Source organism: Leucoraja erinacea, chromosome 13 (assembly GCF_028641065.1).
Source record: "Leucoraja erinacea ecotype New England chromosome 13, Leri_hhj_1, whole genome shotgun sequence".
Taxonomy (NCBI): domain Eukaryota; kingdom Metazoa; phylum Chordata; class Chondrichthyes; order Rajiformes; family Rajidae; genus Leucoraja; species Leucoraja erinaceus.
In genome coordinates this window covers 28135774-28161842 of record NC_073389.1, presented here as the reverse complement: position 1 = coordinate 28161842, position 26069 = coordinate 28135774, and the positions used below count along the sequence as shown (strand labels likewise).

General features: G+C 44.1%; 1 protein-coding gene across 3 annotated transcripts in view; it reads right to left on the bottom strand.

Annotated features, from left to right (window-relative positions):
* Positions 1 to 24915, bottom strand: part of tmco3 (transmembrane and coiled-coil domains 3) — a 34736-nt gene extending 9821 nt beyond the window's left edge. For 2 of the 3 annotated variants that reach the window (XM_055644691.1, XM_055644693.1), the window contains exons 1-8: positions 24760 to 24915; positions 14609 to 15123; positions 13496 to 13675; positions 11188 to 11379; positions 10151 to 10279; positions 5704 to 5796; positions 4836 to 5022; positions 2502 to 2619 (exon numbers count right to left, since the gene is read on the bottom strand). In XM_055644691.1, the coding sequence (XP_055500666.1) occupies positions 2502 to 2619; positions 4836 to 5022; positions 5704 to 5796; positions 10151 to 10279; positions 11188 to 11379; positions 13496 to 13675; positions 14609 to 15055 (1346 nt within the window). In that variant the 5' untranslated portion in view covers positions 15056 to 15123; positions 24760 to 24915. Of the gene's footprint in view, positions 1 to 2501; positions 2620 to 4835; positions 5023 to 5703; positions 5797 to 10150; positions 10280 to 11187; positions 11380 to 13495; positions 13676 to 14608; positions 15124 to 22295; positions 23005 to 24759 lie in introns of all 3 variants that reach the window. The other variant, XM_055644692.1, reaches the window with a different exon arrangement.
* Positions 24916 to 26069: the final 1154 nt, after the last annotated feature.

The window sequence follows — 26069 nt, the reverse complement described above, 5'->3', positions numbered from 1 at the left end:
AAAGATGCATGGGACAGGAATAGGCAGCTGGGATCAAGTGCATCCCTGGACGAGTTTTGGGAACTAAGGGGTAAACTAAAAAAGGAAATCAGAAGGGCAAAAAGGGGCCAGGGGGTAGCTCTGCCGGGTAGCATTAAAGACAATCCCAAAAGATTTTATAAATACATAAGGGGGAAAAGGGGAACTAGAGAGAAAGTGGGACCTCTCAGGAATCAAAGCGGTCACCTCTGTGTGGAGGCACAGGAAATGGGCAAGGTACTAAGGTATTAATGAGTATTTCTCCTCTGTATTTACCGAGGAGAAAGACAGTAGGACGAAGGAAATTGGAGCAGTCACTGGAAGTGTCTTGAGAGCAGTCAGGGTTACCGTCAAAGAAGTACTGAAGGTACTGTCATGTTTGAAGGTAGACAAATCTCCAGGGCCTGATCAGATATATCCGAGGACATTGCGGGAACCTAGAGAGGAAACTGCGGGAGCCCTGGTTGAAATTTAGGAGTCGTCCTTGAATACAGGAGATGTGCTGGAAGACTGGAGAGTGGCAAATGTTGTGCCTCTTTTCAAGAAGGGCTGCAGGGAAAATGCTGGGAACTAGAGGCTGGTGAGCTTAACATCTGTAGTTGGTATGTTACTGGAGAGTATTCTGAGGGGTAGGTTATACAGGTATTTGGATGGACAAGGGCTGATTAGGGACAGTCAGCATGGTTTTGTACGTGGGATGTCATGTCTCACAAATATGATTGATTTTTTTGAAGACGTGACCAAAAAGGTTGATGAGGGCAGAGCTGTAGATGTTGTATACATGGACTTCAGTAAGGCATTCGACAAGGTTCTGCATGGTAGGCTGCTCAGGAAGGTTAGATCGCATGGGATCCGAGGAAAGAAAGCTGAATGGATAGCAAATTGGCTCCATGGAAGGAAGCAGAGGGTGATGGTGGAGGGTTGATTCTCAGACTGGGGGCCTGTGACTAGTGGCGTGCCTCAGGGTTCAGTGTTGGCCCCATTACTGTTTGTCATCTACATCAATGATTTGGATGAGAACATACAGGGCAAGATTAGCAAGTTTGCTGATGATACAAAAGTTAATGGTTTTGCAGATAGTAAGGATGGTTGTGAACGATTGCAGCAGGATCTGGATCGATTGGCCAGGTGGGTGGAGGAATGGTTGATGGAATTTAATACAGAAAAGTGCGAGGTGTTGCATTTTGGGACGTCAAACAAAGGCAGGACCTACACAGTAAATGTTCAGCCTCTGGGTAGTATTGTAGAGCAGAGGGATCTAGGAGTACTGGTGCATGGTTCCTTGAAGGTTGAGTCGCAGGTAGATAAGGTGGTCAAAAAGGCTTTTGGCACTTTGACCTTCCTCAGTCAGAGTATTGAGTAAAGAAGTTGGGAGGTCATGTTGCAGTTGTATAAGACGTTGGTGAGATTTAGAATATTATGTTCAGTTCTGGGCACCATGTTATAGAAAAGATATTGTCAAGCTTGAAAGGGTTCAGAAAAAAATAACAAGGATGTTGCCAGGACTAGAGGGTGTGAGGTATAGGGAGAGGTTGAGTAGGTTGGGTCTCTACTCCATGGTGGTGGATGAGGGAAGATCTTCTAGAGGTATACAAAAGCATGAAAGGAATAGATCAGGTAGATGCACAGAGTCTTTTGGCCCGAGTAGGGGAATCGAGGACCAGGTGAGGGGGAAAAGATTTAATAGGAATCTGAGGGTTAACTTTTTCCACAAAGGGTGGTGGGTGTATGGAATAAGCTGCAGGAGGAGATAGTTGAGGCTGGGGCTATCCCATCATTTAAGAAACAGTTAAACAAGTACATGGATAGGAAAGGTTTGGAGAGATATGGACCAAGCACAGCAAGTGGGACTAGTGTAGCTGGGACATTGTTAGCCGGTGTGGGCAAGTTGGGCCGAAGAGCCTGTTTCCACACGGTATCACTCTCTGACTCTAAGCCTTCCTCCAGGACAGAGAACTGCAGCTTTGTATTTACTAATTGGTTGGGTAGGGGGAGGGGCATTACCACACCCTCACTGTAGGTTGTAGAAGGGAATACGAACACCCTGACTGATAGAAGAGGTAGAAGTGCATTGGGAATGTGGGTGGAAAACTGAAGGGGAATAGCCTCCAAAACAAGCATAAGCTGCAATACATGCCTGGCCACCGTAGAAGACATCCAGCAACTGGTGATGCCCATGAATCGCAGTCTTCAAGCAGTCATTGCATGCATGACTACTTTCATTTACATGACATTGCTGTGTCCCGAACATTATGGTGCCCTGAAATGGGGACCATGTATAAACACTACTGTAATTTCTAACTGGTGAAACTAAAATGTGTAAAAATGGCCTTTATTAAAATCTGACAATGTGCACTTTAACCACATGTGATTTTTTTTCCATTACAAATCTCAAAGTGTGGAGTACAAAGGCAAATAAATAAATGACGGGTCTTTGTCCCAAACATTATGGAGGGCATGGTAAGTACCTGACGAGCATTCACCTGTTAGCAGTACTATTGCCTGCTTGAATTAGCATAGGCATCACAGCAATGAATAAACTCAGCTGAACGTCCTGCATCACCAGCATTCCAAGCAACACGCTGCTATAATCTGTATCCCCTATTCAGCGACAGGAAATTAAGATCAAAAGGAGTGCATGGACAAACGTGACATGTACTGAATGTGTTCAATCAAGTCATGTTATTATCAATATTCCTCTATTTTTTAATTATAGTTCAGTTGGAGAAATCAGCAGTGCGGTGCGAAAATAACAGAAAGTTGTAACACTTTGATTGAGAGACAAGTACTTTAAAGATTGTACCTCTCTGCAGCCTTCCTGAAAACATGTAAACAAAAAAAATCCACTCAGATCACTGGTTAAAATAATACTTGGTCCCCGATCACATCATCAGAACCATATCTGCCATGGTGCATTGCTACTGTCCATGCTATCCAATCAATTGAGTGGATTGAACATGAAAACAATCAGTGGACATATTCCAGGTAATTTCAGCTGCTTGCTCAGTTCCAAAAGGGTGGGCAGAGCTGCAATCTCCTTTCATCAACCAAACATGGAAATGATTTTATCTTCCAGACAGTGTGAGCCCCCACCCTCACACTGCTGCAATCCTTATAAGGCCAATAGTACTGTCTTACCATCAGGAAACTTTAAGTTTGCAGATGATACAAAAGTGGGTGGTATTGTAGATAGTGAAGATGGTTGTCAAAAATTGCAGCAGGTCCTTGATCGGTTGGGCAGGTGGGCTGAGGAATGGTTGATGGAATTTAATACAGAGAAATATGAGGTTTTGCATTTTGGGAAGATTAACATGGGCAGGACGTACACCGTGACCACTAGGGCTCTGGGGAGTGCTGTGGAGCAGAGAGACATAGGAGTGCAGGTACATAGTTCATTGAAAGTCGTGCTGTAGTTAGATAGGGTGGTCAAAAAAGCCTTTGGAACTTTGGTCTTCATCAGTCAGAATATTGAGTATAGAAATTGGGAGGTCTTGTTGCAGTTATACGAGACATTAGTGAGGTTGTATTTAGAATATTGTGTTATTGAAAAAATGTTGTCAAACTGGAAAGGGTGCAGAGAAGATTTGCAAGGATGTTGCCTGGTCTCGAGACTGAACAATAAGGAGAGGTTGAGTAGGCTGGGACTTGGATATTCCTTGCACTGCAGGAGGATCTTATAGATCTTATAGAGGTGTACAAAATAATGAGAGGAATAGATCGGGTAGATGCACAGTCTCTTGCCCAGAGTAGGGGAAATTGTGAACCAGAGGACCTAAGTTTAAGGTGGGGGGGGGGGGGGGGGGGGGAGAGAAGATTTAATAGAAATCTAAGGGGTAACTTTTTCACATAAAGGATGGTGGGTGTATGGAACAAGCTGCTGGAGGAGGTAGTTGAGAGGACATCCACGTGCTGGAGGAGGTAGTTGAGGCAGGTACTGTTGCAACATTTAAGAAACATTTGGACAGATAAGTGGATAGGACAGGTTTAGAGGGATATGAGCCAAAAGCAGGCAGGTGGGACTAGTGTAGATGGGACATGTTGGTCAGTGTGGGCAAGTTGGGCTGAAGGGTTTGTTTCCACACAGTACGACTCCGAGCACGTCAATGTCACATGGAACACAAGTGCCAGCCACAGCTTTGGACAATATCCTAAGAGCCCTTAAGTAGGAAGAATGCCCAAAATCCAAAGCTGACGGAGGATACTTGGGGCAGCATTCAATGAGAAATTATTTGAATTAAGTTTTCTCTTCATTTGTGACAATTACAGCCATTACTGCATTTGTTCAGTTCTTACCCATCAGACAAATAGGAGGCTAGAACCTATTGTCTGACATTTGTGACCCACAGAATTGGCACAACAAAGGCGTGGGGGGAGAGTGATGTAGCAGTTTGTTAGTTCTCTCTGTAACAACACAAGATTCCTCGTACTACTCTGGTTTCCTCCCACATCCCAAAGCCATGCAAATTGATGCATTAAATGCCCACTGTAACACCCTTAGTGTGTTGGTGAGTGGTAGAATCTGGGGATTGATGAGAATATGGGGAGAATAAACAATGGAATTAACGTAAGATTAGTGCAAGTGGATGGTTAACAGTCGACGCAGACTGCGGCATCTCTCTATAACTAGCTACAAGGCACAAAATTCAGTTCTTAGTATATATTCTGTCTAATCTAAGATTCTACGTACATTAAGGGAAAAAGAGTACTACACAGAGAATAGGGCACTACTCCAATATGGTTCAGTGTCTCAAATCTTTAAATTCAAGTTACAAATTACAGTACAATACAACTGCATCCATTAATTGTACTATATTTACCTTCTTTCTCTCCTCTGGCACCGAAAGCAAGGAATCTGGATACCAAAGGGGTACTTGATAGAGACAAACATGTGGAAATGAATATGCTTTGTGTTGGCCTAATATTCAACAGATATCCCCAGAGCAATCCAAATGCAATCATTAGGATTGTCATATAACTGGTACCTTGCAAGGAAATCTTCCAGACCTAAGAGAAGAAAAATATAAAATAATGCTTAATAATATTTTAATGAAAATATTGCCAAACCAATCAAGAATTATTTTAGGAATGAACATGAGATAATAAAGGATTGATCTGATATCCAAGGGCATACAATGGTCATATCCTCCGAATTACGAGGTGACTTGTTCAAATGTTGAAGGTACATCATGGTTTAAGCGTTAAGGAATCATCTGCAAGTGGCTAAAATAGAATAAAAATTCAATTTCAAATGCCTGAACATTGCAGTTGATGTCACTGACATTTGAATTTCAGATTTATTATTTTTTTTAGCAGATAAGGTATGCTTAAAAATGGCAATTTAACATCAGCAGGGTAGTTTTGTTTCATCCACATCCCCCAAAACAATGCTTGGATCAGATTTCTGCATGAATTATGTCCACATTTGGGACATAATTCAGCAGGGCATTCATGTCAATTCTCATGCAATAAAGCAGTTCATCAGAGATGGCTACTTTCAGATATCAGCAAGTTGTAGCAACTGCTTGAGCTTAGCTAATTCACTGCAAAGAAGATTTCACCAAAGGGTTATGATAATGAAAACATTAATTAATTTTCAAAAAAACTATGGAAAGAGGGAATTCATTCAAGAATATATAGAGGTTACTTCATTCAAATATCATTGAATGTTAGATAAATAGTCAATACCTTTCTCAGCTTGTCAGGTGAAAACTCAAGACCAACGACAAACAAAGTTAAGAATACTCCAAATTCACCAAGAGTCTCCACTTGCACAATAGACTGTCAAAAAAAGACAAAATTGATAAATGTCACGTGAAGTCACAAATTAATTCCTCTACTCCACACTTTGAGATTTGTAATAGAAAAAAATCACATGTGGTTAAAGTGCACATTAACAGATTTTAATAAAGGCGGTGTTTATACATAGTACCCCCCTTTTCAGGGCACCATAATGTTTGCGACACAGCAATGTCACGTAAATGAAAGTAGTCATGTTTAGTATTTTATGCATATCCTTTGCATGCAGTGACTGCTTGAAGTCTGCAATTCATGGACATCACCAGTTGCTGGGTGTCTTCTCTGGTGATGCTCTGCCAGGCCTGTATTGCAACCATGTTTAGCTTATGTTTGTTTTGGGAGCTAGTCCCCTTCAGTTTTGTCTTCAGCATAGAAAAGGCAGGCTCAATTGGGTTCAGATCGGGTGATTGATTTGGCCACTCAAGAATTGACCATGTTTTAGCTTTGAAAAACTCCTTTGTTGCTTTAGCAGTATATTTGGCATCATTGTCTTGCTGTAGAATGAACCGCCGGCCAATGAGTTTTGAGGCATTTGTTTGAACTTGAGCAGATAGGATGTTCAAATAGTCCTACTTGAAATAGCCTGGCCAACTGGGCAGAAATGTGAGAACGTGGATAGGTGGCATTTCGCTTCAGGACCCTTCTTCAGACTGGTTGTGATGTCTTAATCAGTCTGAAGAAGGGTCCCAACCCAAGGTCACCATGTTCTCCAGAGATGCTGCTTTGCCCGCTGAGTTATTCCAGCACTTTGTATCTTTGTGCAATATTAAACGGAATAAACAATGTTAAAAGTAGAATATTCCGAGTGCTAGCATCTTTGGATAAATTATCAGACTCGGTTTGAGTATATCTCAGTCCTTTAAGAGGCAAGGGGTGAAACTGTGGTCTGAACCTCACTTTTTGTATCTTCCCTGGCAATAGTAGTGCCAGATAATAGAACAATTGAGGAGCATTGTACTGTTGTTTCAAAAGACAGGAAGGCTTAATCTGAGTACTACTAGCCAGCTAGTTGAAAATTGGACAGATTATTAAATTCAATTCTAAGGGACATGATAAACCTTAATTTAAAATAACAGCTTAAACGATGCAGCATGAATTTGTGGAAGGATTACATTTAACTAATTTAATGAACTTTCAGAGGAGATAATTAAAAAACTTCACAAGGCCAATGTTTTTAATGTAGTCTGTATGTAAGAGCAAGTCTTTTGAGAGGAATCTGCACAGAAGAGCAGACAAAAAAAGGTGAATGGGATCCAAGAAAGTGGTAACTAGATCTAAAATTCCCTCAGTGAAAGGAAGCAAACTATAATGAATGGCAGACATCTTGAGAAGGGCTGGTGTTTTTGCTACCAGTGGGTAATCACCATGCTCCAGACTCAATCCCTCAATTTTGCATATTGATGATTTACACTGAAATGCAAGAGGCACAACAAATCGAATAAATATTCCTACTTGAGTGGGAAATTGAACTTAGTCTAGAAAGCCATGAGATAATGTATTTGGGAGAGCAAAGCAAAGAAAGTACATAAGGAGAATACAGACCAGGGAGAAAAAGGTGGCGGGGACAATTCAATAAGGTGGTTACAATCGCATATGGGAGGCTTTCCTTTTTGCTTTTTTAAAGCAGAGGTGTAAAATATAAGAGAATACAGATAATGGTAAAATTGTATTCAACGTTATTTAGACCACAGCACAAATGCTGTGTACGATTCTGGCTTCGCATTCCAGGAGAGATGCGACAACAATGAAAATGGTGCCGAGGAGATTTATAGGGATATTGCCATGAGTGTAAAATTGTACCTGTGGAAAGATCAGCAAGGTTGGCAAAGTTGAGTGGTCAGAAACCAGGCGTTGAGACAGTCTAGATTTTGGATAGATGACAAAAAAAACTTTTCACTCAGAGGGTGCAGGGGTCTTGAATTCTCTGTCTGAAAGATTGGTAGAGGTAGAAACCCTCATCACATTTAAAAAGTGTCTGATGTATACTTGAAGATCAGATCAATTTGTAATTAGACTGGTGAGTTCTTTCTTGATCAGCATTAACACCATGGACCATGGCATTATAAATCTTCAGTGATTCTACAGTATAATGTGGTGGGATCCTTGAAAATGAGGGTGCAGCTGTAAAAATAGCATTCAACAGCAGGTGTACAGCAACACAGTCACATCCATTACACTCTCATTACACCTTTCAGCCAGTAAAGAGCAAAATACACATCACAGGCATGAGAAGAACCCACTGATGCAATCCAGTGACCTTGCTAAGTCCTTCTTCCTAAGGGAAGAAGCAAGTATGTTCACATAAAGAAGCTATATATCGGAAAGTGTGTTAGGATAAGTAAAATAGTAAGGGCAACCCAGGGAATTGTAGGGCGGTGAGCCTCACATCAGTGGTAGGGAAGCTAATGAGGAAGATTCTTAGAGATAGGATTTGCTCACATTTGGAAGAGAATGGCTGATTAGTGACAGTCAGCATGGCTTTGTCCATGGCAGATCATGCCTTATAAACTTAATTTAAGTTTTTTTGAGGAGTTGACAAAGGTAATTGATGAAGGTTGGGTAGTGACTGCTAGGGACTACAGCAAGGCATTTGTCAAGATTCCTTATAGCAGGCTGATCCAGAAGATTAAAATACATGGGAGCCACAGTGACTTGGTGGTTTTGATTCAGAACTGGTTCACTCACGGAGAACAAAGAGTAGCAGTGGAAGAGTGTCATTTTAGCTGGAGGTCTATGACCAGTGGTGTTCCACAAGATCAATGCTGGGATCTCTATTGTTTGCGATCAACTGGATGAAAATGTAGTTGAGTTGGTTGATAAGTTCACAGACGACACAAAAATTGGTGGAACTGTAGGCAGTGAAGAAAGCTGTCAAATGATGCAGCATGATGTAGATCAGTGGGCAGAGAATTGGGCAATGATGGCCATGCAAGTGGGAGGTATTTTACTTTGGGAAGTCAAACGCAAGTGGAAAGTATACAGTAAATGGCAGCTTTATCTAGAGCATTGATGTACGGAGGAATGAATCTTGGGGTTCAAGTCCGTAAGTTAATTGAAAGTAGCAAAACAAGTAGAAAGGGTGGTAAAGAAGTAGGGTTGCCAACTCTCCCGTATTAGCCGGGACATCCCGTATTTTGGGCTAAATTGGTTTGTCCCATATGGGACCGCCCTTGTCCCATATTTGACTGCTACTACTCGGGTCGAAGGGACTGTCGGATCAGAGCGCCGCATTCGGCTCCGCCTCCCACGTCTCCCCCATCGAGATGAAGTGCAGCAGCAGCGCCTCGCCAGTGGCCCCGTCGCTCGGCCAGCTGTTCGACCTTCGGACCTTTGCTTACTGCCGACACCACCACCTCTTCTTCTTCACATGGCTGATCATCAGTTCATGAGTTGGATGGGGTGCCGGCGCCTCAGCTAGCCCGCCACGGCCGAGTCGGTCAACGAATTGCCATGGGGAATTTGTCCCGTATATTGACTCTTTGTCCCTTATTTGGGAGTGAGAAAGTTGGCAACCCTATAAAGAAGGCATACAGTATGCTTGCATTCATTGGTCAAAGCATTGAGTATAGGACTCAAAATGTTACTTTGTTTTATAGGACTTTGGTTAGGCTGCATTTAGAATATTGTGTGCAATTCTGGTCAGCTCATTGTAGGAAGGATTTGGAAACTTTGGTGAGGGTTCAGAAGTGGTTTACCCAGATGCTGCCCTTATTGGAGGGTATTACCAAAGGAGGGAATAGACAAACTTGGATCATCGGAGGCTGAGGGGAGAGCTGATAAAAGTTTATAAAATTATGAGAGGCATAGATAGGGTAGGCAGTCAGAATCTTTCTCTAGAGGGCTTTAAGGGAGAGGAGGAGGATTAAAGGGATTGTACGGAGCAAGGTATTTTTTCTCTTACACAGAGAGTGATGGATACCTATATTGTGCTGCCAGGCGTGGCAGTGGGAGCAAATATGATAGTGATATTTAAGAAGCTTTTCGTAGGGCATATGGATACGTAGGAAATTGGTCATGAGCAGGCAGAAGGTACAGACGTCGTGGGCTGAGGGACCTATTCTTGTGTGGTACTGTTCGATGTTCTAACTTACATCCCAGTACTGTTCCAATGCCACAAAGATTCAATAAGTCAACCTGGGAAGACATGGTAACCAATAACCAATAATTATGAAAATCCTTACTTGATAAAACTCGCACAATCCTTCTGCTTCTCCCCCACAAACAGTATGCACATTCATGTATATGATATGTCTTATAACGCAAGGTACATTAAAAAAAAAATCCTTGTCTGAAGATAACCCAAATGTGATGAGAATGCATCACTACATGATAGTACCTTGATATGGTTTAGTCCTGAAGGACCCAACAATACTCCACAAATGATATAACCAAACATCATAGGAAGCCCCATCAGGTTACAAATCCAGCCACAAGGCAGAGATAATACCACAATAGAGATTATATCCTGCAAAGAAATTACATGTTTAAACACTTTGGAACTCATTAAATAAAATCAGATATTTTACATAAATGTGCAGATTGAACATTGGCTTTCATAGCACCTTGTCCTTGCCTGGCGATTCCAGCTAGTTAAAACATAAATCATATAGCTGAACATTTTTACATGTAGTTTATAACCCCAGCTGTGATCTAACTAAAAACCTATATAATTGCAGGAATGCACCTTTACTGAACTCATCCCCTTGCACTAAAGACCAACATACCACTTGCCTTGCTGACCACCTGCGGTATGTTGGTTTTTATTGACGTGTGTCCAAGGTTTCACTGAATATCAACATTTCCCAATCTATCTCTATTTTTAAAAGATTCAGTACCCACCAAAGTGGCTAACCAAACATGTTTCTACATTGTACTCTTTCTGCCATGTTATATCTTTTTGATGTAATTAGAAAGCTTAAATATGTTACATTTAATGGGCCACATACTCATGTTATTCAGTAACCTTCAGTTTTGAATCTTTTCATCAGCCTTCCACGAATACACACATGCACGGATTCTTCCTCATTTATTTTACAACATACATACTCAAAGAATACATACTGCCATTATTCAAACTCCTCCGATATAATTAACATTCAATTCCCTTGCTTAGACGGCTCCAACAGCATTTCAGTCAACTGCCTTCACCTTCCACCCAATCATTCTTTTGGTTCTCTCCACCCCCTCTGAAATCCAAAACAACTTGCCTGCTCAGTTTCCCACATTCTGATGAAAAGCCATTACTAAACACATTTATTCTATTCCTCTCTCCATAGATGCTGCCTGACCTGCTGTGTAATTCCAACATTTTCTGTTTTTATTTCATCTTATATGAAGTATTTGGTTACCATTACAAAATAAAAGCTTGATTACCTTTATAAAATGAATATCAGCTCTTGGGACAGTTGAGTCCCGTGGTTTGGTCAGTATATACTGGTTGTTCTGCGAGTCAATGAGCATGCTCAGCCCCAAATTATCCTGCACCTCACGCATGGAAATATTGTGTTTACTATCTCCCTCATCTTCTTGAACTCTGATGACAGCTTCAACATTTCCACCGTGAATCTGAAAAATAATATAATACAAAGGTCCAGAATTTGTGGGAAACGAATTAAATCAATAAAACGCACTGTGGTCAACTGTATTCATTCTCAGGCAAAAGATAAGTGCTGGAGAATCTTGTGGGGGGGTCAGACAATATCCATAGACATACAGCCCAGAAACAGGCCCTTCAGCCCACCAAGTCTGCGCCAACCAGTAATCCTACACTATCCTACACACTAAGGACAATATACATCAGCCAATTCACCTGCAAACCTGTACGCTTTTGGAGTGGGAATGAAACCAGAGCAGAAATAACCCATGCAGTCACAGGGAGAACGTACAAACTCCGTACAGACAGCACCCGTAGTCTGGATTGAACTCTGGATTCTGACGCTGTAAGGCAGCAGTTCCTCCGCTACACCACTGTGTCGCCAGGTGATCTCTGTCAACTTGATTGCCCAAATCTATGCAAGTACCCAGATAACCTGATACCACAAACAACCCTATGGATTTAAAAACACTGGGATATTTTTTGCAGAAAGTACAGCACAATTCTATTCAGTGTTATTTTCACCCTCAACTGTTCTGGGAGCTGCAGCTGATCATTGCAAAGCATGCATCAACACCTGTACATTGTAGGAGTTGAGCACATAACCTTTGGGTTGATAAAATGTCGAAACAAGGAACCACAGATGCTAGTTTATGAAAGAAAAGACACAAAGTGCTGGAGTAACTCAGTAGGTCAGGAGCATACTACAGAGATGCTGCCTGTCCCTCCGAGTTAATTCAGCACTTTGTTTCTTTTTTTAAACGTTGTATTGGTCCTCATTTAGGTTTTAATTTAGGATTTTTGATCGGCTGATCGTGGTAATTTATCAGTTTATATTCTGGAGAACAGGAACTCCTCCCTTAACGATATCCTGCATAATGCTGCTTTGCTATAGCACTCTTTCATTTCCAGTCCTTACCTTGGCTTTAATGAATGCTGGGGGCTTAATAGGTAGCATGGAGGTGCTTTTGAATGTGCTGCCATGGTGGAGGCACAATTGTCGGTCATTGCCAGTGTGTTGGGTGTGTGTGGAGGTATTTAAGCAGCGTGGTGGCTGTGTGTGTGTGTGGGTTTATAGGCTCCTTCTACCGGGTGAGTATGGGTGTTTTTCACTGGCCACCAGGAGATCAGAGTAGTGCTAGGGGTTGGATTTACTTACTTCTGCGGGGCTGGAGGAACCTTTCACTGTGTAAGTATAGGTGATATTCCTGGGCAATCAGGCCACAGGGGAGTGCACGCAACAGGATTGGAATCTAAAATGTTTGAACCCCATTCCAGCCAGCCATGGTGGCTGGAGATTACATTGTGGTGTGCAAGTAGAGTTGGCATCCATCTGGCATTGTGGTCTGCTACTGTACTTCCTCCTAGGTTAGTTCAATGTTAAAAGATGGTACTTGAAACTAACCTTTCTGGCAGCTGCAGACCACAATGCCAGATGGATGCCAACTCTACTTGCACACCACAATGTAATCTCCAGCCACCATGGCTGGCTGGAATGGGGTTCAAACATTTTAGATTCCAACCAGGTAGGAATGCTAAAAAATAAGCCAAATACCCATTCCTGGAAAGAGATACAGTGTGGAAACAGGCCCTTTGGTCCAACTTGCCCACACCGGCAGTGCATGATAGTACAAATCTTAAAACTGTTTGTATTTCATTTCACTTTTTTTATTCCAATATCAACTTTTCTTGAATCCACCGCTCGCTTTTATATTGGGTTTACCTACTCGTGCCTATTAGTAAGAAAGTAGTCTCTGCCTTTACCCTGATCTACTTTCTCGCCTAGTAACCAAAAGTGTGCCGAATAAAAAAGAAACATTTTGTAATAACAATTTAAATTTATCCAATGAAATTTTATTTTGTGCCCACTTTTATCTGCATTAGAATGTAATTTGAAGACAGCTCTGTCAAATTCTGGACCTGGATTTGACGTTTTCCTGTTGTTATGATTCAGCGGACATTAATTATGCAATCAGACCATTGTAGAGTATTTATCAGTTTATGCAGCATGTAATGCAACAAATATCAGCCTTTCCTTTTCTAGAAAAATATTCAGTATTATGGATTGCATTGCAGTTAACAACTCACAAGTTTGTTGTTGTCAAAGACGTGATCTTCAATCTCCTCCTCCAAACGATCAGCAGCCTTCCGCACATCCTCAAGAATTTCATCAAGGATTGACAAGCTTTTATTTGCATGCTGTATATTCTTGAGCACTTCAGCTTGGTGTTTCTCTGCAGCCAACATCTCTACATACTCTTTCTCTTCCTGCAGTTTCAGAAGAGCATTAAACAAACAAACTTACAATGTCAGAAATGTTTTCCCAAACAATCTATTTTCAGAAGCCCTTCTCACCTCAAAACTATGCACTCAAGCATTTGATTTTTCCATCTTGGGAAAAAGATTCTGCCCATCTATCCTATCCACGACTCTCATAGTTTTATTTACATCTATCAGGTCTCCCCACAGCTGCCTCTGCACCCTTTCTAAAGCCACCATAACTATTATTCTTCCTATGGCAAGGTCCTTCACAAAGCAGAGAAATAGGCTGTATGAAGACAAGAGTGTGAAGACACAGTCAGTAATTTTTGACCAAGGTTTAAGGTCAGAAACAAAGTATGAAAGCATTTGATAACTCCAGTGGGCAAAGGAGAGTTGAATAACTACAATACGATCACAGAGAGCTATTATCCTGGTGAGAACCAAGGGGTTCAGGGCGCATAATTTGATTAAGCCACCAAGTAGAATATAGTAAAGTATTACATGGCAAAGATTTTCAGGTTGTTTCACTACACCACGTGCAATTTCTGTTATGGAATTCATCAGAACTGCAGAAGCATGGATTGGGGATGGAGTGGGCAGCAATGGAAAGTAAGAAGGTACACAAAAAAGCTGGAGAAACCCAGCGGGTGCAGCAGCATCTATGGAGCGAAGGAAATAGGCAACATTTCGGGCCGAAACCTTTCTTCAGACTGAATGGAAAGTAAGATATTGAGCTTTTAAAGCAGTCATAGTGTTGAGGTAAGGATTTTATTGGAATCCTCTGTACCTGGTCCAGTTCACCAGCTGATAGTACTTCTTTAACGGCAACCCCTGGTGCCTTTACTCCACATCCCAATAAATGGTGTCCAGATGAGATAAGGTAATCATTCACACAGAAATATAACAGGCATGATCTGTAATAAAAATGAAGAGTCTGACCTTTATAGCAGCTTCCCTTAAGGCTTCAAGGCGTTGTTTGCTGCTTTCTTTCATGTTTACTATATCTTTGTAGTCCCCCTGAAGAACTCTTTCAAGCCCATGAACTGCCTGGAACACTGACTTCTCACTTTCATTCAACTCTTTCTGGAACATCTCAAATGTGTGAATCTGGAAGATCTTTTCTTCCACTGACAATCTGGATTCCTTCTTTAATGTTTCAATGGCTTTCTTCAGTTTGTTGAGTACTACATTTTTCTGGTGAAGCATTCCAGACAACCTTTTACAATTGTCCATAATCCACAAATTTCCTTTAGTGATTGGGGCCCCTCTTCCTCTGTGCAGCTTGATCACATGTCTGGCCACATCTACATGTTCCACAGCTTGCAATGAACACCAGTAAGCCAACGCAAACACAATCCCGATGACTTCAAATTTTAACTGCTTCATTTTGTGTCATTAAATTCACAGCCACAGGGCCACCACGTGAAAAAACACATTTCTGGTCATTTACAATCCTACAAAGAAACGGATGAAAAAATTAGTGACCAAAATGTAAAACCATGCACGTTTTTTTTGCAAGCAATGTCATGCGTTCAATTTTATAAATTAATTATTCAGCTACTGAAAATGTAACTATTGAAATACATTGTAAATCAGATGTTTGATAGCATACAAGACTCCTTAGAAACCCACATCCTTTACCCACATCCAAGAAGGACAAGGGCAGCAAAAGCTTAGGAACACCACCACCTGAAAGGTGCCTTGTAAGACACACTATCCTGAATTGGAATCATAGAACAAGATAGCACATGCCCTTTGGCCCACAATGTCTATGCCGAACATGATACCATGGCCATCTCATATATGCCTGCACATGATAAATATTCCCTGCAGATCCATGTGCCTATCCAAAAGACTCTTAAATGCCATTTTCGCATCTGCCTCAACCACCACCCTGCACGTTCCTGGCACTCACTGCCACCTGTGTAAAAGAAAAATTGCCCTGCAAACCTTCTGTAAACATTGCCCCTCTCACCTTAATGTTATGCACTCTTGTATTTGTTTTTTTCCATCCTGGGAAAAAGGTTCTGTTTATCCTATAATAATTATTATAAGCCTCTTATAATTTTCTATACCTCTATCAGTTCTCACCACAACCTCCGGCATTCTAGGAGAACAATGCACAACTATCCAACCACTCCCTTTGGCTAATACTCCCTAATCCAGGCATCATTCTGTTCTTTCACTGTCGTTGGGTCAAAATCCTGGAACCCTCCCTAACATCATTGAGAGTATAGGACACCTCAACTACTGCAGTGGTTCAAGCCAGCAGCTTACGATTGTCACCTCAAGAGCAATTAGGAATGGGCAATTTTACTTCGGAGTCACGTGAGTGATTCCGTGAAGACCCCAGCTCCAGTGCGCATGCGGCATAATCGCACAGCGTGCAGAACGCGGCAGCCAGCGGGAGTCGGGCTAGCTCCCGCATCCAAGGACGAGAGGTAAGTACTTACCTTAATCGGGCCTTGTGATTTTTGCTCCAGGGGGAGCAAAGTGAGGCATGGTGAGCGGGCCCCGTTTCGACTCCAGCGTGGGGCCGACAGTGACGGGGACAAGGTGCCACCCGGACCGCTAACGCTGCGGACCGCTGCAAGGAGCTGCGCCAATGCCGGTCCGCTGAACAGCTGTTCCGTACAGCCGCGGACCGGCGGGAAATTAAAAAAAAAAAAAAACCCGACCGGCAGCCCTGCAGACTCCTGACAAGGAGAATCACCGCCCGGGAACCGCCACAACGCCGCCTGGAAAACGGCAGGCAGCCTCTACATGCAGGTAAGGGGAAATCTTACCAATTTACAGGTTCTACAGGAGCCATCTTCCTCCAAAGCTGGAACAGGTTGGAGACAGCAAAAATGAGTATGTCTGTCTCCCCAAGCCAGAGGAGGTCATGAAGTTCACCTCCAGGAGAAGGACTGCCTGCCCAACTCCACACGAGGGTCCTTATCTGGGAGGCAGCCACCGGTAGCGGTGGAGCTATTTCAATGCTCCCGCTCACTCGACACCGAGCCGCTCCCTGTGCCGCCGGTGTAAAGGGGCACTGGCTGAATGCCAAGGGAGCTGACTCTTACCCCAGTGCTATTGCACTAGCCATCTCCCTTGTCGAGGGATTGATGCAACAGCGGAGTGGAGTGCTTTGCCTCCTCCCATTTAGCGCATCCTTTATGCTCCTTTTTTAAGGGCTAAGGAGGCCAGGGCTGGGCTGGCTTAAGTGCTGGGCAGGCGGACGAGAACAGCAGTATGCCAGGGGAGCAGGATCAGGAAGAGCCACTGGGTGTCGTGGGCCACTACATGGCTCCTCCACGCGACCATCTTCCCAACAAAAGCCCTGCAGGAACAGGCCTTTCCAGAGGCAAATCCGCAGGCAGCTGGGTCTCGTAGACTCACAGACAAGCAGCGAATTCTACAGAAGGTCAAGATGTTACCACCTTTGCTCGCCTTTGGTGCTGACGCCTAAGATGTTCCCATATTTGGGATACTCGACTGAACGATGGTGCATATAGACCTGCCCGCAACCCCGAATATATGGGGCTATGCAAACCGCTGCTGCGGGGAAGAGGGAGCAGGCTATGGGACGAGCAGGACATCACATCCAACACCCAGCTGGCAGCACCCCTCGGCATCCACCAGCAATATCAAACAAGGACTGGTGAAAGCCTGGTGACCGCTGCAGATCCCCCATAGTTCTTTTTAGACGGGGCCCAGAGCGGAGCCGTGGGAAGATGCGCCGCCCCACCGACAGCACCAGCATACCAGCAAACTACGCCTTCATGAAAAACAACAAGCATGGAGGTAGGTAGTCTGGTTCCTCCCAGTTTACACTAAAACAAGGGTGTTCTACTAAACTGCATGGGGAGTGGGCTAAGCATGGGATGCTGTCACAAATAACCAAAATATACTCAACAGCATTAGAGGATAAAAACGAATTCAAATTGGGCATTTTACTGCCAGTTCAGCAATGCGCCCAAAGGGCTGTTTCTCCCTCTAAGAAAAGAGAAGTGAGAAGGCAAGCTGAACTAAACAGGCACATTACTAAACGGATTGGAATTTGTATCGAATATATTCACCAAAACTATAAAAGATGATGAATGTAGCATCATCATTGATCTAATATCACTAAATAAATCTGTTGAGTATATCCACTTTAAGATGGAGGTGGAGTTTTGTCACTGCCAGACATCTGATCTCCCTAGGATACCTATGGGGAGCATTGATATGGGAGATGCTAACTATCTTATACCATACACTAGGATCATTATAGATACCTAAATATATTTACCTGGATCATGGATATCCCGGTTAGGGCAACCATGGGAGCATATAGCATTTCATATGGTCTAAACCTCCGCCCTAAACTATTAAAAATGGCCATGAAAATATTAAGAAAACAAGCATAATCATGGCACATATTGGATGATATCCTCAAATTAGGGGAAACAAAGGAATTAGCTGTGGAGCAGTTCTAGCTACGAAACAGCTCCTTAAAGCTGAGGTTCATCCCACGCCCAGATAAACCAGAATTGAAGCGTTACTACCAAGGATTATCTGGGCTTCAATAACAATTCCGTCCATATGACTGTTACTTTGCCAAGACACTTGGGTCACTATAATCAAATCATGAATGTACCCACTGAAGCTATATCACAATTAAGGTGGTGGGCAGACATATATTTGGCATAGTTTTCAGCCCTATTATCATCACCAATCCCAACTTGGTTATTTTTAAAAACCAATGCCAGTACTTTAGGCTGGGGAGCAACTAAACTCCATATCCAGCACAGGTAACAGATGGACCAAGTCACAAACATCGTTACTACACATACCGGGCATCAACTTCTTGGGATTGGTGATCGCCTATTGGGCTAAAAAGCATATGCATTTCAAATGCAGCACGTACATATGTGGTTACGGATTGATAATACTATGGTGGTGGCTTATATCAACCATATGGGGAGCATAATAATCATTATTGTGCAACAAATTGGTCAAACAAATCTGTCAATGGTGTGTCAAAAGACATTTTAACTATCAGCTGCCTATGTCCTAGGAAGCTAGAACACAGTAGGAGACACCATGTCACGGGGTACAATTTATGATTACATTGAATAGATGTCATAACCCAAAATATCTGCTAAATTTATTAAGCAGTTTGAAAGCCAGATATCAATTTGGTTGCACAAGACGGAATCACCAGTAACCCATGTATGTGACTTAGGAACCAGATTAGAGGCAGCAGCGATAGATGCCTATACGCTGGAAGGGGGAATTTCTGCTTTGCCTTCCTCCCTTCTGCCTCATCCGTCGGGCACTTCGCAATACAGATGGGATCTGTCTCCGAGATATTGAACGTGCCCGACCGGCCTACAGCCATGGTTCCCAGTTCATCACGACACGGTGGGCGAGTCACCTATGGATTTCCCTAGTGGACCATGGTTGCTGACTCAACCCAGTATCAGGCATAAGCCACCCATGCCAGGGAAACATCAAACTCCTGGGTGCAGGTTTTGAATAGACCTTACCAGGGACTGGGATTATCCAAAGGAACCATTACCACCATGTCGGCATCCCTGCGAACAGTCACTAAAAGCTAACATGGGTAAAATACTGCCACGACGCAGGGAAAACGAACTATTCAACCACTGACGTATTGGAGTTCCTGGAACATCTACACCATGACTAAAAGGTGAGTTACAGTGCCGTAAATACAGCATGGAGCGCCTTATCTGCTTATCTAAAACCGCATGTCAGCAGAGCATGGGATCCCATCCACTGAAGGTAAACTTATGAAGGGCAACTATAATATAAGCCCCAAACACCCAGGTATATACCCATGTATGGGATATTGGTGTGATATTGACATACCTCAGAGAATGGCACCAGCCAGATCCCTCAGCTTGCTTAATCTATGTTTTAAAAAAGGCTCATGCTTATGGCTCTCGTACACGCTCAAAGAGTCCGGTCACTCCATAAACTAGACTGGATACATGGTGATTACCCCAGACGCATCAAGTTCATATTTAGGTCTGGTAAAATCTAACTCGCAGGTATATGGATTCGGCACGAACTAGCAGGGTCGAGATCGCCTGTGTTTTCCGTGCTGTAGTCGTTATATGGCTATATGGACCAGGAACGCCCGATTCACTGGTGGGATTCCGGGCCTACCCACCAGAGTCCAGGTTGAGTGTGGTGACCCATCTACTACTATATATAGACACAACCCACTATCTTAGAGGGAGAGGAAAGCCTATGGGTCAACCACAGTAACCCAAAACGGGGTACGAGCCAAACCACTCCAAGGTGGCTCAAACAGGTACTGAAAGCTGCCGGAATAGATAATAATACATTTAATCCCATTCCACTAGGGCAGCATTGATATCAGCGGCTGAACGAATGGACATCCCGGTTGACCACATTTTCAATACAGCAGAATGGTCAAGGGAACCGCGTTCAGAACATTTTTTATTATAAACCGTTGATAAACCTGATTTAATTGCAGGAGAATATTACAAACTGCAATATTAATTTAAGCTCAGAGGAGCTCTGTTATGTTGTTATTGTTAACAAATACCTTTCTGTTTCTTTTGAAAGCAGATCCACTGGTTGATTACGATAACACTTCCTCCCTCATAAACTTCGGCAGTGAGTGAAATAAAAACTGTTACACGGTTTGAAATCACAGACCTTTGAAGTCTTCACGGAATCACTCACGTGACTCCGAAGTAAAATAGTAAGATTAAACGAGTACTTACCAGTACGAAGTTTGATCTGTATTTTATGAGGAGTTACGGTGAGGGATTAAGTGCCCGCCGCTCCCACCCTCATTATACAGATCAAGCTAATAAACTGATGTCTCGTGATCTTTACTATCTTACTTCAAATATTGTGTCTATTCTGTGATTTCACACCGCTGCTTCGAAGTATGCCGCATGCGCACTGGAGCTGGGGTCTTCACTTAATCCCTCACCGTAACTCCTCATAAAATACAGATCAAACTTCGTACTGGTAAGTACTCGTTTAATCTTACTATTAAATGCTGACTCAGTCTGCAAAATCCATATCCCTCGAATGAAGATATTAAATGTGCAAGGAAGCCTTTTGGCTAACTGAATCTTGGAAAAGTCTCAAATAGGGATAATACACTTTTCTTTCTCCAATGTTTCTGGAAACACTTTTCCACTACAGAATCTTAAATATGCATAGTAATCAGGAATCTAGGATGCTAATTGCTTCGCATAAAATGGTACAATTCTCTGCATGTCTATGTATGGAGCACAAATAATTGCAAAAAAACAAAATGCTGGAGAAACTCAGCAAATAAAACAGCATCCGTAGAGGCAGAGAAATGTTGACATAGAAGGTAGACACAAAATGCTGGAGTAACTCAGCGGGACAGACAGCATCTCTAGAGAGAAGGAATGGGTGACATTTCGGGTCGAGACCCTTCTTCAGATGCTACCCGAAACGTCACCCATTCCTCCTCTCCAAAAATGCTGCCTGTCCCGCTGAGTTACTACAGCATTTTGTGTCCACCTTCAATTTAAACCAGCAACTGCAGTTCTTTCCTACACGAGATGATTGACATTTCAAATTGAGATCCTGCATCAGAACCAACGGTGGAGGAATATATATCCATTCACAATTATTTGATGTTAAGGAAATCAAGGAGTATAGAGTGGGCACAGGAATGTGATCCTGTTACAAATGACCAGCCATAATCCTACTGAATTGCAGAGCAACCTGTGAGCGATCAAATGGCCTACTCCTGCATCTACTTCTTTTGTAGACCCAGAATTTCCATCCAGCAGGATCAATACTGAAATTGCCACTGATTATTATATTAACAAGGGCGAATACCAAATTTACCTTGGAATTCAATTTATCCAGGACGAAACATAGAACTAATTTAAATATATAAATGCAACGGTGTGAAGAAAGGGAGCAAGTACCTGTACTTTCATTCATGAAATCTCCCCAGAGTCCAATGGTTCAGTAAACCCTCAATCCACTCTGCCTCATATTTCCTCAACAAACATTTGTCAGACATGATTTCCCCTCTTCTGACTCAGCTCAATCAGATTGCTACTGTTGCACACACCTCCTTAAAAAATGATTCTACTGTTTATCCAATAATTCATGTTAAGCTAAATGGCAGTTGTAAATACGATACGATAAAACTTTATTCATCCCTGGAGGGAGGGAAATTGGTCTGCCGACAGTCACAACACACAAGGTACACAAAAACTTGAAATTAAAAGTGAAAACAAAAAGAAAAAGACAAGCAACTGTTAGCTGGCTGCCGTATCACTGGAAACAAACAAACACAGACTTATCCCCTGGGCAGAAGACTCTAAAACTAGGGTGCCCCCCCACCCCAGGTCCCCATTTGTTCTCCCACTGCCCCTCACAACAGTCCCCCCACGCTCATGGACCGTGAGGCCCCACAGCCACCGAGGCTCCTGTTGCCACCGAGGCTCCCATTGCCCGCCAAGGCCCCACTGCCGTCGAGGCACCCGGTGCCGCCGCCGGTTCTCCCACTGTCACCTCCACCCCTGAGGCTCCTTCGGCCCAGACAGGCCTCGCCACCCTGTTTCACCACAGTCCCTTAGAGGTCTGTGGGCCAAGCTGGGCCTACCGGGGCACGTTCCAGTCTTCGGTCGTCGTTCTGGTCCTCAAATAAGGTCATCACATCACAAGGTTTTCCAATCCTTTGGTACCTTTCCAGTGACTCAGAAAATTCTGAAAATTATCAGTTGTGCTGCAAATCTTTGAAGCACTTTGGGTTCTCTCCGAGTGTTTCCCAGTGTGTACTGTTGAATAAACTGACTTTTTGCTAAACTCGCCACTGCTCTACGAGATGTTCTTTATGTCTGTTCCTATCGGAGCTGTAATTAAGTGGAGCGGCTGTACAACAAATACAAATCCAATTCAATTTACAAATTCGAGGACAACACCGCTGTAGTGGGCCAGATGTTAAATAACAATGAGACGTAGTACAGTCTGGAGATTGAGAACCTGGTAAATTGGTGTCAAGACAACACGGGGAAGCATGGTGGCACAGCAACAGAGTTGCTGCATTACAGCGCCAGAGACCCGGGTTCAATCCTGACTATGGTAGCTGTCTGTACGGAGTTTGTACATTCTCCCCGTGACGTGCGTGGGTTTTCTCTGAGTGCTCCGGTTTCCTCCCACACTCCAGACACACAGGTTTGTAGGTTAATTGGCTTGGTATAATTGTAAATTGTCCCTCGTGCCTGTAGGATAGCAGTAGTGTACGGGGATCGCTGGTCGGTGCGGACTTGTTAGGTCAAAGGGCTTATTTCCGTCCGCACTGTATCTCTAAACTAAACATGAGAGAAATGAAGGAAGAGAAATCAGAGGGAATGTGTTTTAATTGTGGAAAACCAAGATAATTTGCTAGGCTACCTAGGTCACTCTGATGGTAACCAAGGAAGGGACCAGGATGTCTCACAATTTTTCTTCCTGCTTTTAAATCTACAATTCAAATGGAGATAAAATATCACACCTGCATACATCTGTGTCTTCAACTCGTCAGCTGTATTCCACATATTTAGGTACATATACAATTAAGCAGAGACAAGCTGCCTTTTTGTCTATTTTCCAACCTTTGTTTATTGTGGCTGTAAAACACTACATACATTTTTGCCTTTATTTCTAGATACACTTATTTCTAGATACACTTTCTGAATCTTTGCAACCCATTACCCAAGCTACCGCTTTTCATAAGTAAACCTGTCTACAATTATACTGGCTCCAACCTGTTGAACTGCGTCCCATCAGGCTTGTACAGATCTCGCCTACTCCATTATAGTTGACTCTAAATTATCTCCAATTTTAGGGACAACAAGAGGTGGACAATTCAGGCATCTTGTGAATAAATAATGAAAAACTGTGCTAATGACGGTCATCTGCATTATCTTCCTATTTCAGTATCAAATGGCACCTGACCAAGAATAAAAAATAGACAAAAATACTGGAGAAACTCAGCGGGTGAGGCAGCATCTATGGAGTGAAGGTGACGCTCGACCCGAATTCCTTCGCTCCATAGATGCTGCCTCACCCGCTGAATTTCTCTAGCATTTTTATCTACCTTTGATTTTTCCAGCGTCTGCAGTTCTTTCTTAAACATAAAGAATTAAAAAAATAACTAGCTTTTGAAGTTATTGTTATCTTAATCATTTTCTTATCTCCTGAAAAACTGTCTGTGAGGCATTATCCATCCACCCATTTCTGTTGTTGGTCCTCCAGTACTCCACAAAGCACTTAGAATAGGTTATATAACACAATCAAGGATACCTTTGCCCTCGCACATTCCTCCTCCCCTCTCCTTCCCCAACCCACCTACCCCCTGGGAACACACAGCATGTTCTCTGCTGGGAAACCCTGCAGTCCCATCCCAAGTCACCGCAGTCGAGGCTGTGGCAGGAGTGAGAGCCCGGGCCTTGGTACCCTCAAACCCAGGCAACCTCCTCCCCACCCACCCCCCCTACCCCCCCTCCTCGTCACTCTCATCCTCCCCCCCCCCCCCCTCATCCTCCCCCCCCCCCCCTCATCCTCCCCCCCCCCCCTCCCATCCTCCCCCCTCCTCTCCCCCTCCTCCTCCCCCCCCCCCTCCCTCTCATCCTCCCCCCCCCCCCCCTCTCATCCTCCCATCCTCTCCTCCTCCTCCTCTCCCCCCTCTCATCCTCCCTCTCATCCTCCCCTCCTCCCCCCCTCCCCCCCCCCCCCCCCCCTCCTCCCCCCCCCCCCTCCTCCCTCCCCCCCCCCCCCCCCCCCCCCCCCTCCCCCCCCCCCCCCCCTCTTCTCCCCCCCCCCCCCTCCCCCCCCCTCCCCCCCCCCCCTCCCCTCCCCCCCCCTCCCCCCCCCCCCCCCCCCCCCCCCCCCCACTCCCCTCCCCCCCCCCCCCCCCCCCCCCCCCCCCCCCCCCCCCCCCCCTCCCTCCCCCCCCCCCCCCCCCCCTCCCTCCTCCCTCCCCCCTCCCCCTCCCCTCCCCCCCTCCCCTCCCTCCCTCCCCAGCAACCCCTCACACCCCGCAGCAACCACATCACATCACATCACGTCACGCTGCTGCCACTCACCAGGCTGTCGGGCTGGGGCCGAGCGAGCGAGCGAGCGCTATCACCGCCTGCTCCTGTCCGGGCCCAGCGTTGTCACCGCCCACTCAATGAGGCTCCGGTGAGGTCACGGCGCCGGCAGCGCGGCCTGTTGCCAGGTGTCAGCGGGAGCTGGGGAACTGTGGGCGGCTGCGGCCGCTGTCACTTGGGGGTGGCGGGTGGGGTGTAGTTACTGGAGTGCCACGTCTTCGATGAGGTCATGCCTGACTTTTGTACCACTTTGCTGCCTGATCCATATCCTCCCACACTCTGCATCTGCAGTGAATGGGGATGCCACACCTGGTATATACATAGTTGAACTTGATACCAAAGATCTTTGCTTGATACTGCTGCCAAAAGACTATCTTTGCTGCTGCCTGCTGTTGAGATGCCTTACAAAGAATATGCCTTTCTGAGCTGTGTTTGACCTGAGTGACAATATATTAAGATTTCATTATTCACAGTCGTTGTATGAGAGGTCACCTGTGCATTACTTTTTTTAAATTATACAATACTTCTATTCAAAAAAATAAAGATAAACATACAGACTATTAACACAATGAAAGGCTGGCTATATTGACAGTTTACAAACAAACAGTCACCAAATTAAAGGTACACAAAAATGCTGGAGAAACTCAGCGGGTGCAGCAGCATCTATGGAGCGAAGGAAATAGGCGACGTTTCGGGCCGAAACCATCAAATTAATATAATCTAATCAAATTAATATAAATTAATCTGTGCATTACAGGGAGTGCTGGCCTGGGTGGGCTGTCCTGAGCCAAGCTCTGGAATGTGGACACGGTGTGCAGCCGGAGCCAGGATCTGGGCACTAGCTGGGTACGAGGAGAGGCGGGATGAGAGTCAGAACCCAAATTCTATTTAGGCAGATGATTAAGAGCGTCTACTTTGGAGTCTACTTTTCAGTCTCGAGCTGAAATGGCACCTATTCCTTTCCTCCACGGAAGTTGCCTGATAGAGTTACTCCAGCATTTGTGTCTATCTTTGGTGTAAATCAGCATCTGCAATTCCTTCCTACACATTTCATCTACCTTGATGAAGTTCTCCTCCTCCGAGCTTCTCTCACTGCTTTCCCTCTGCGATTGCTGCTGCTCTCCGACCATTTCTGGCCAGGACTGGATACCACAGCCACATGTGTTTCCCCAACACTTGCCTCCACTGTCATCTTCTACCACATGGCTTCTTGTTCCACTTCCAGGCCTCCTCGTTTGGAACCAACCAGGATTTTCAGGAATCGACACATATTCCACAGTTCTCCTGTGGCCTGCATTCTACAC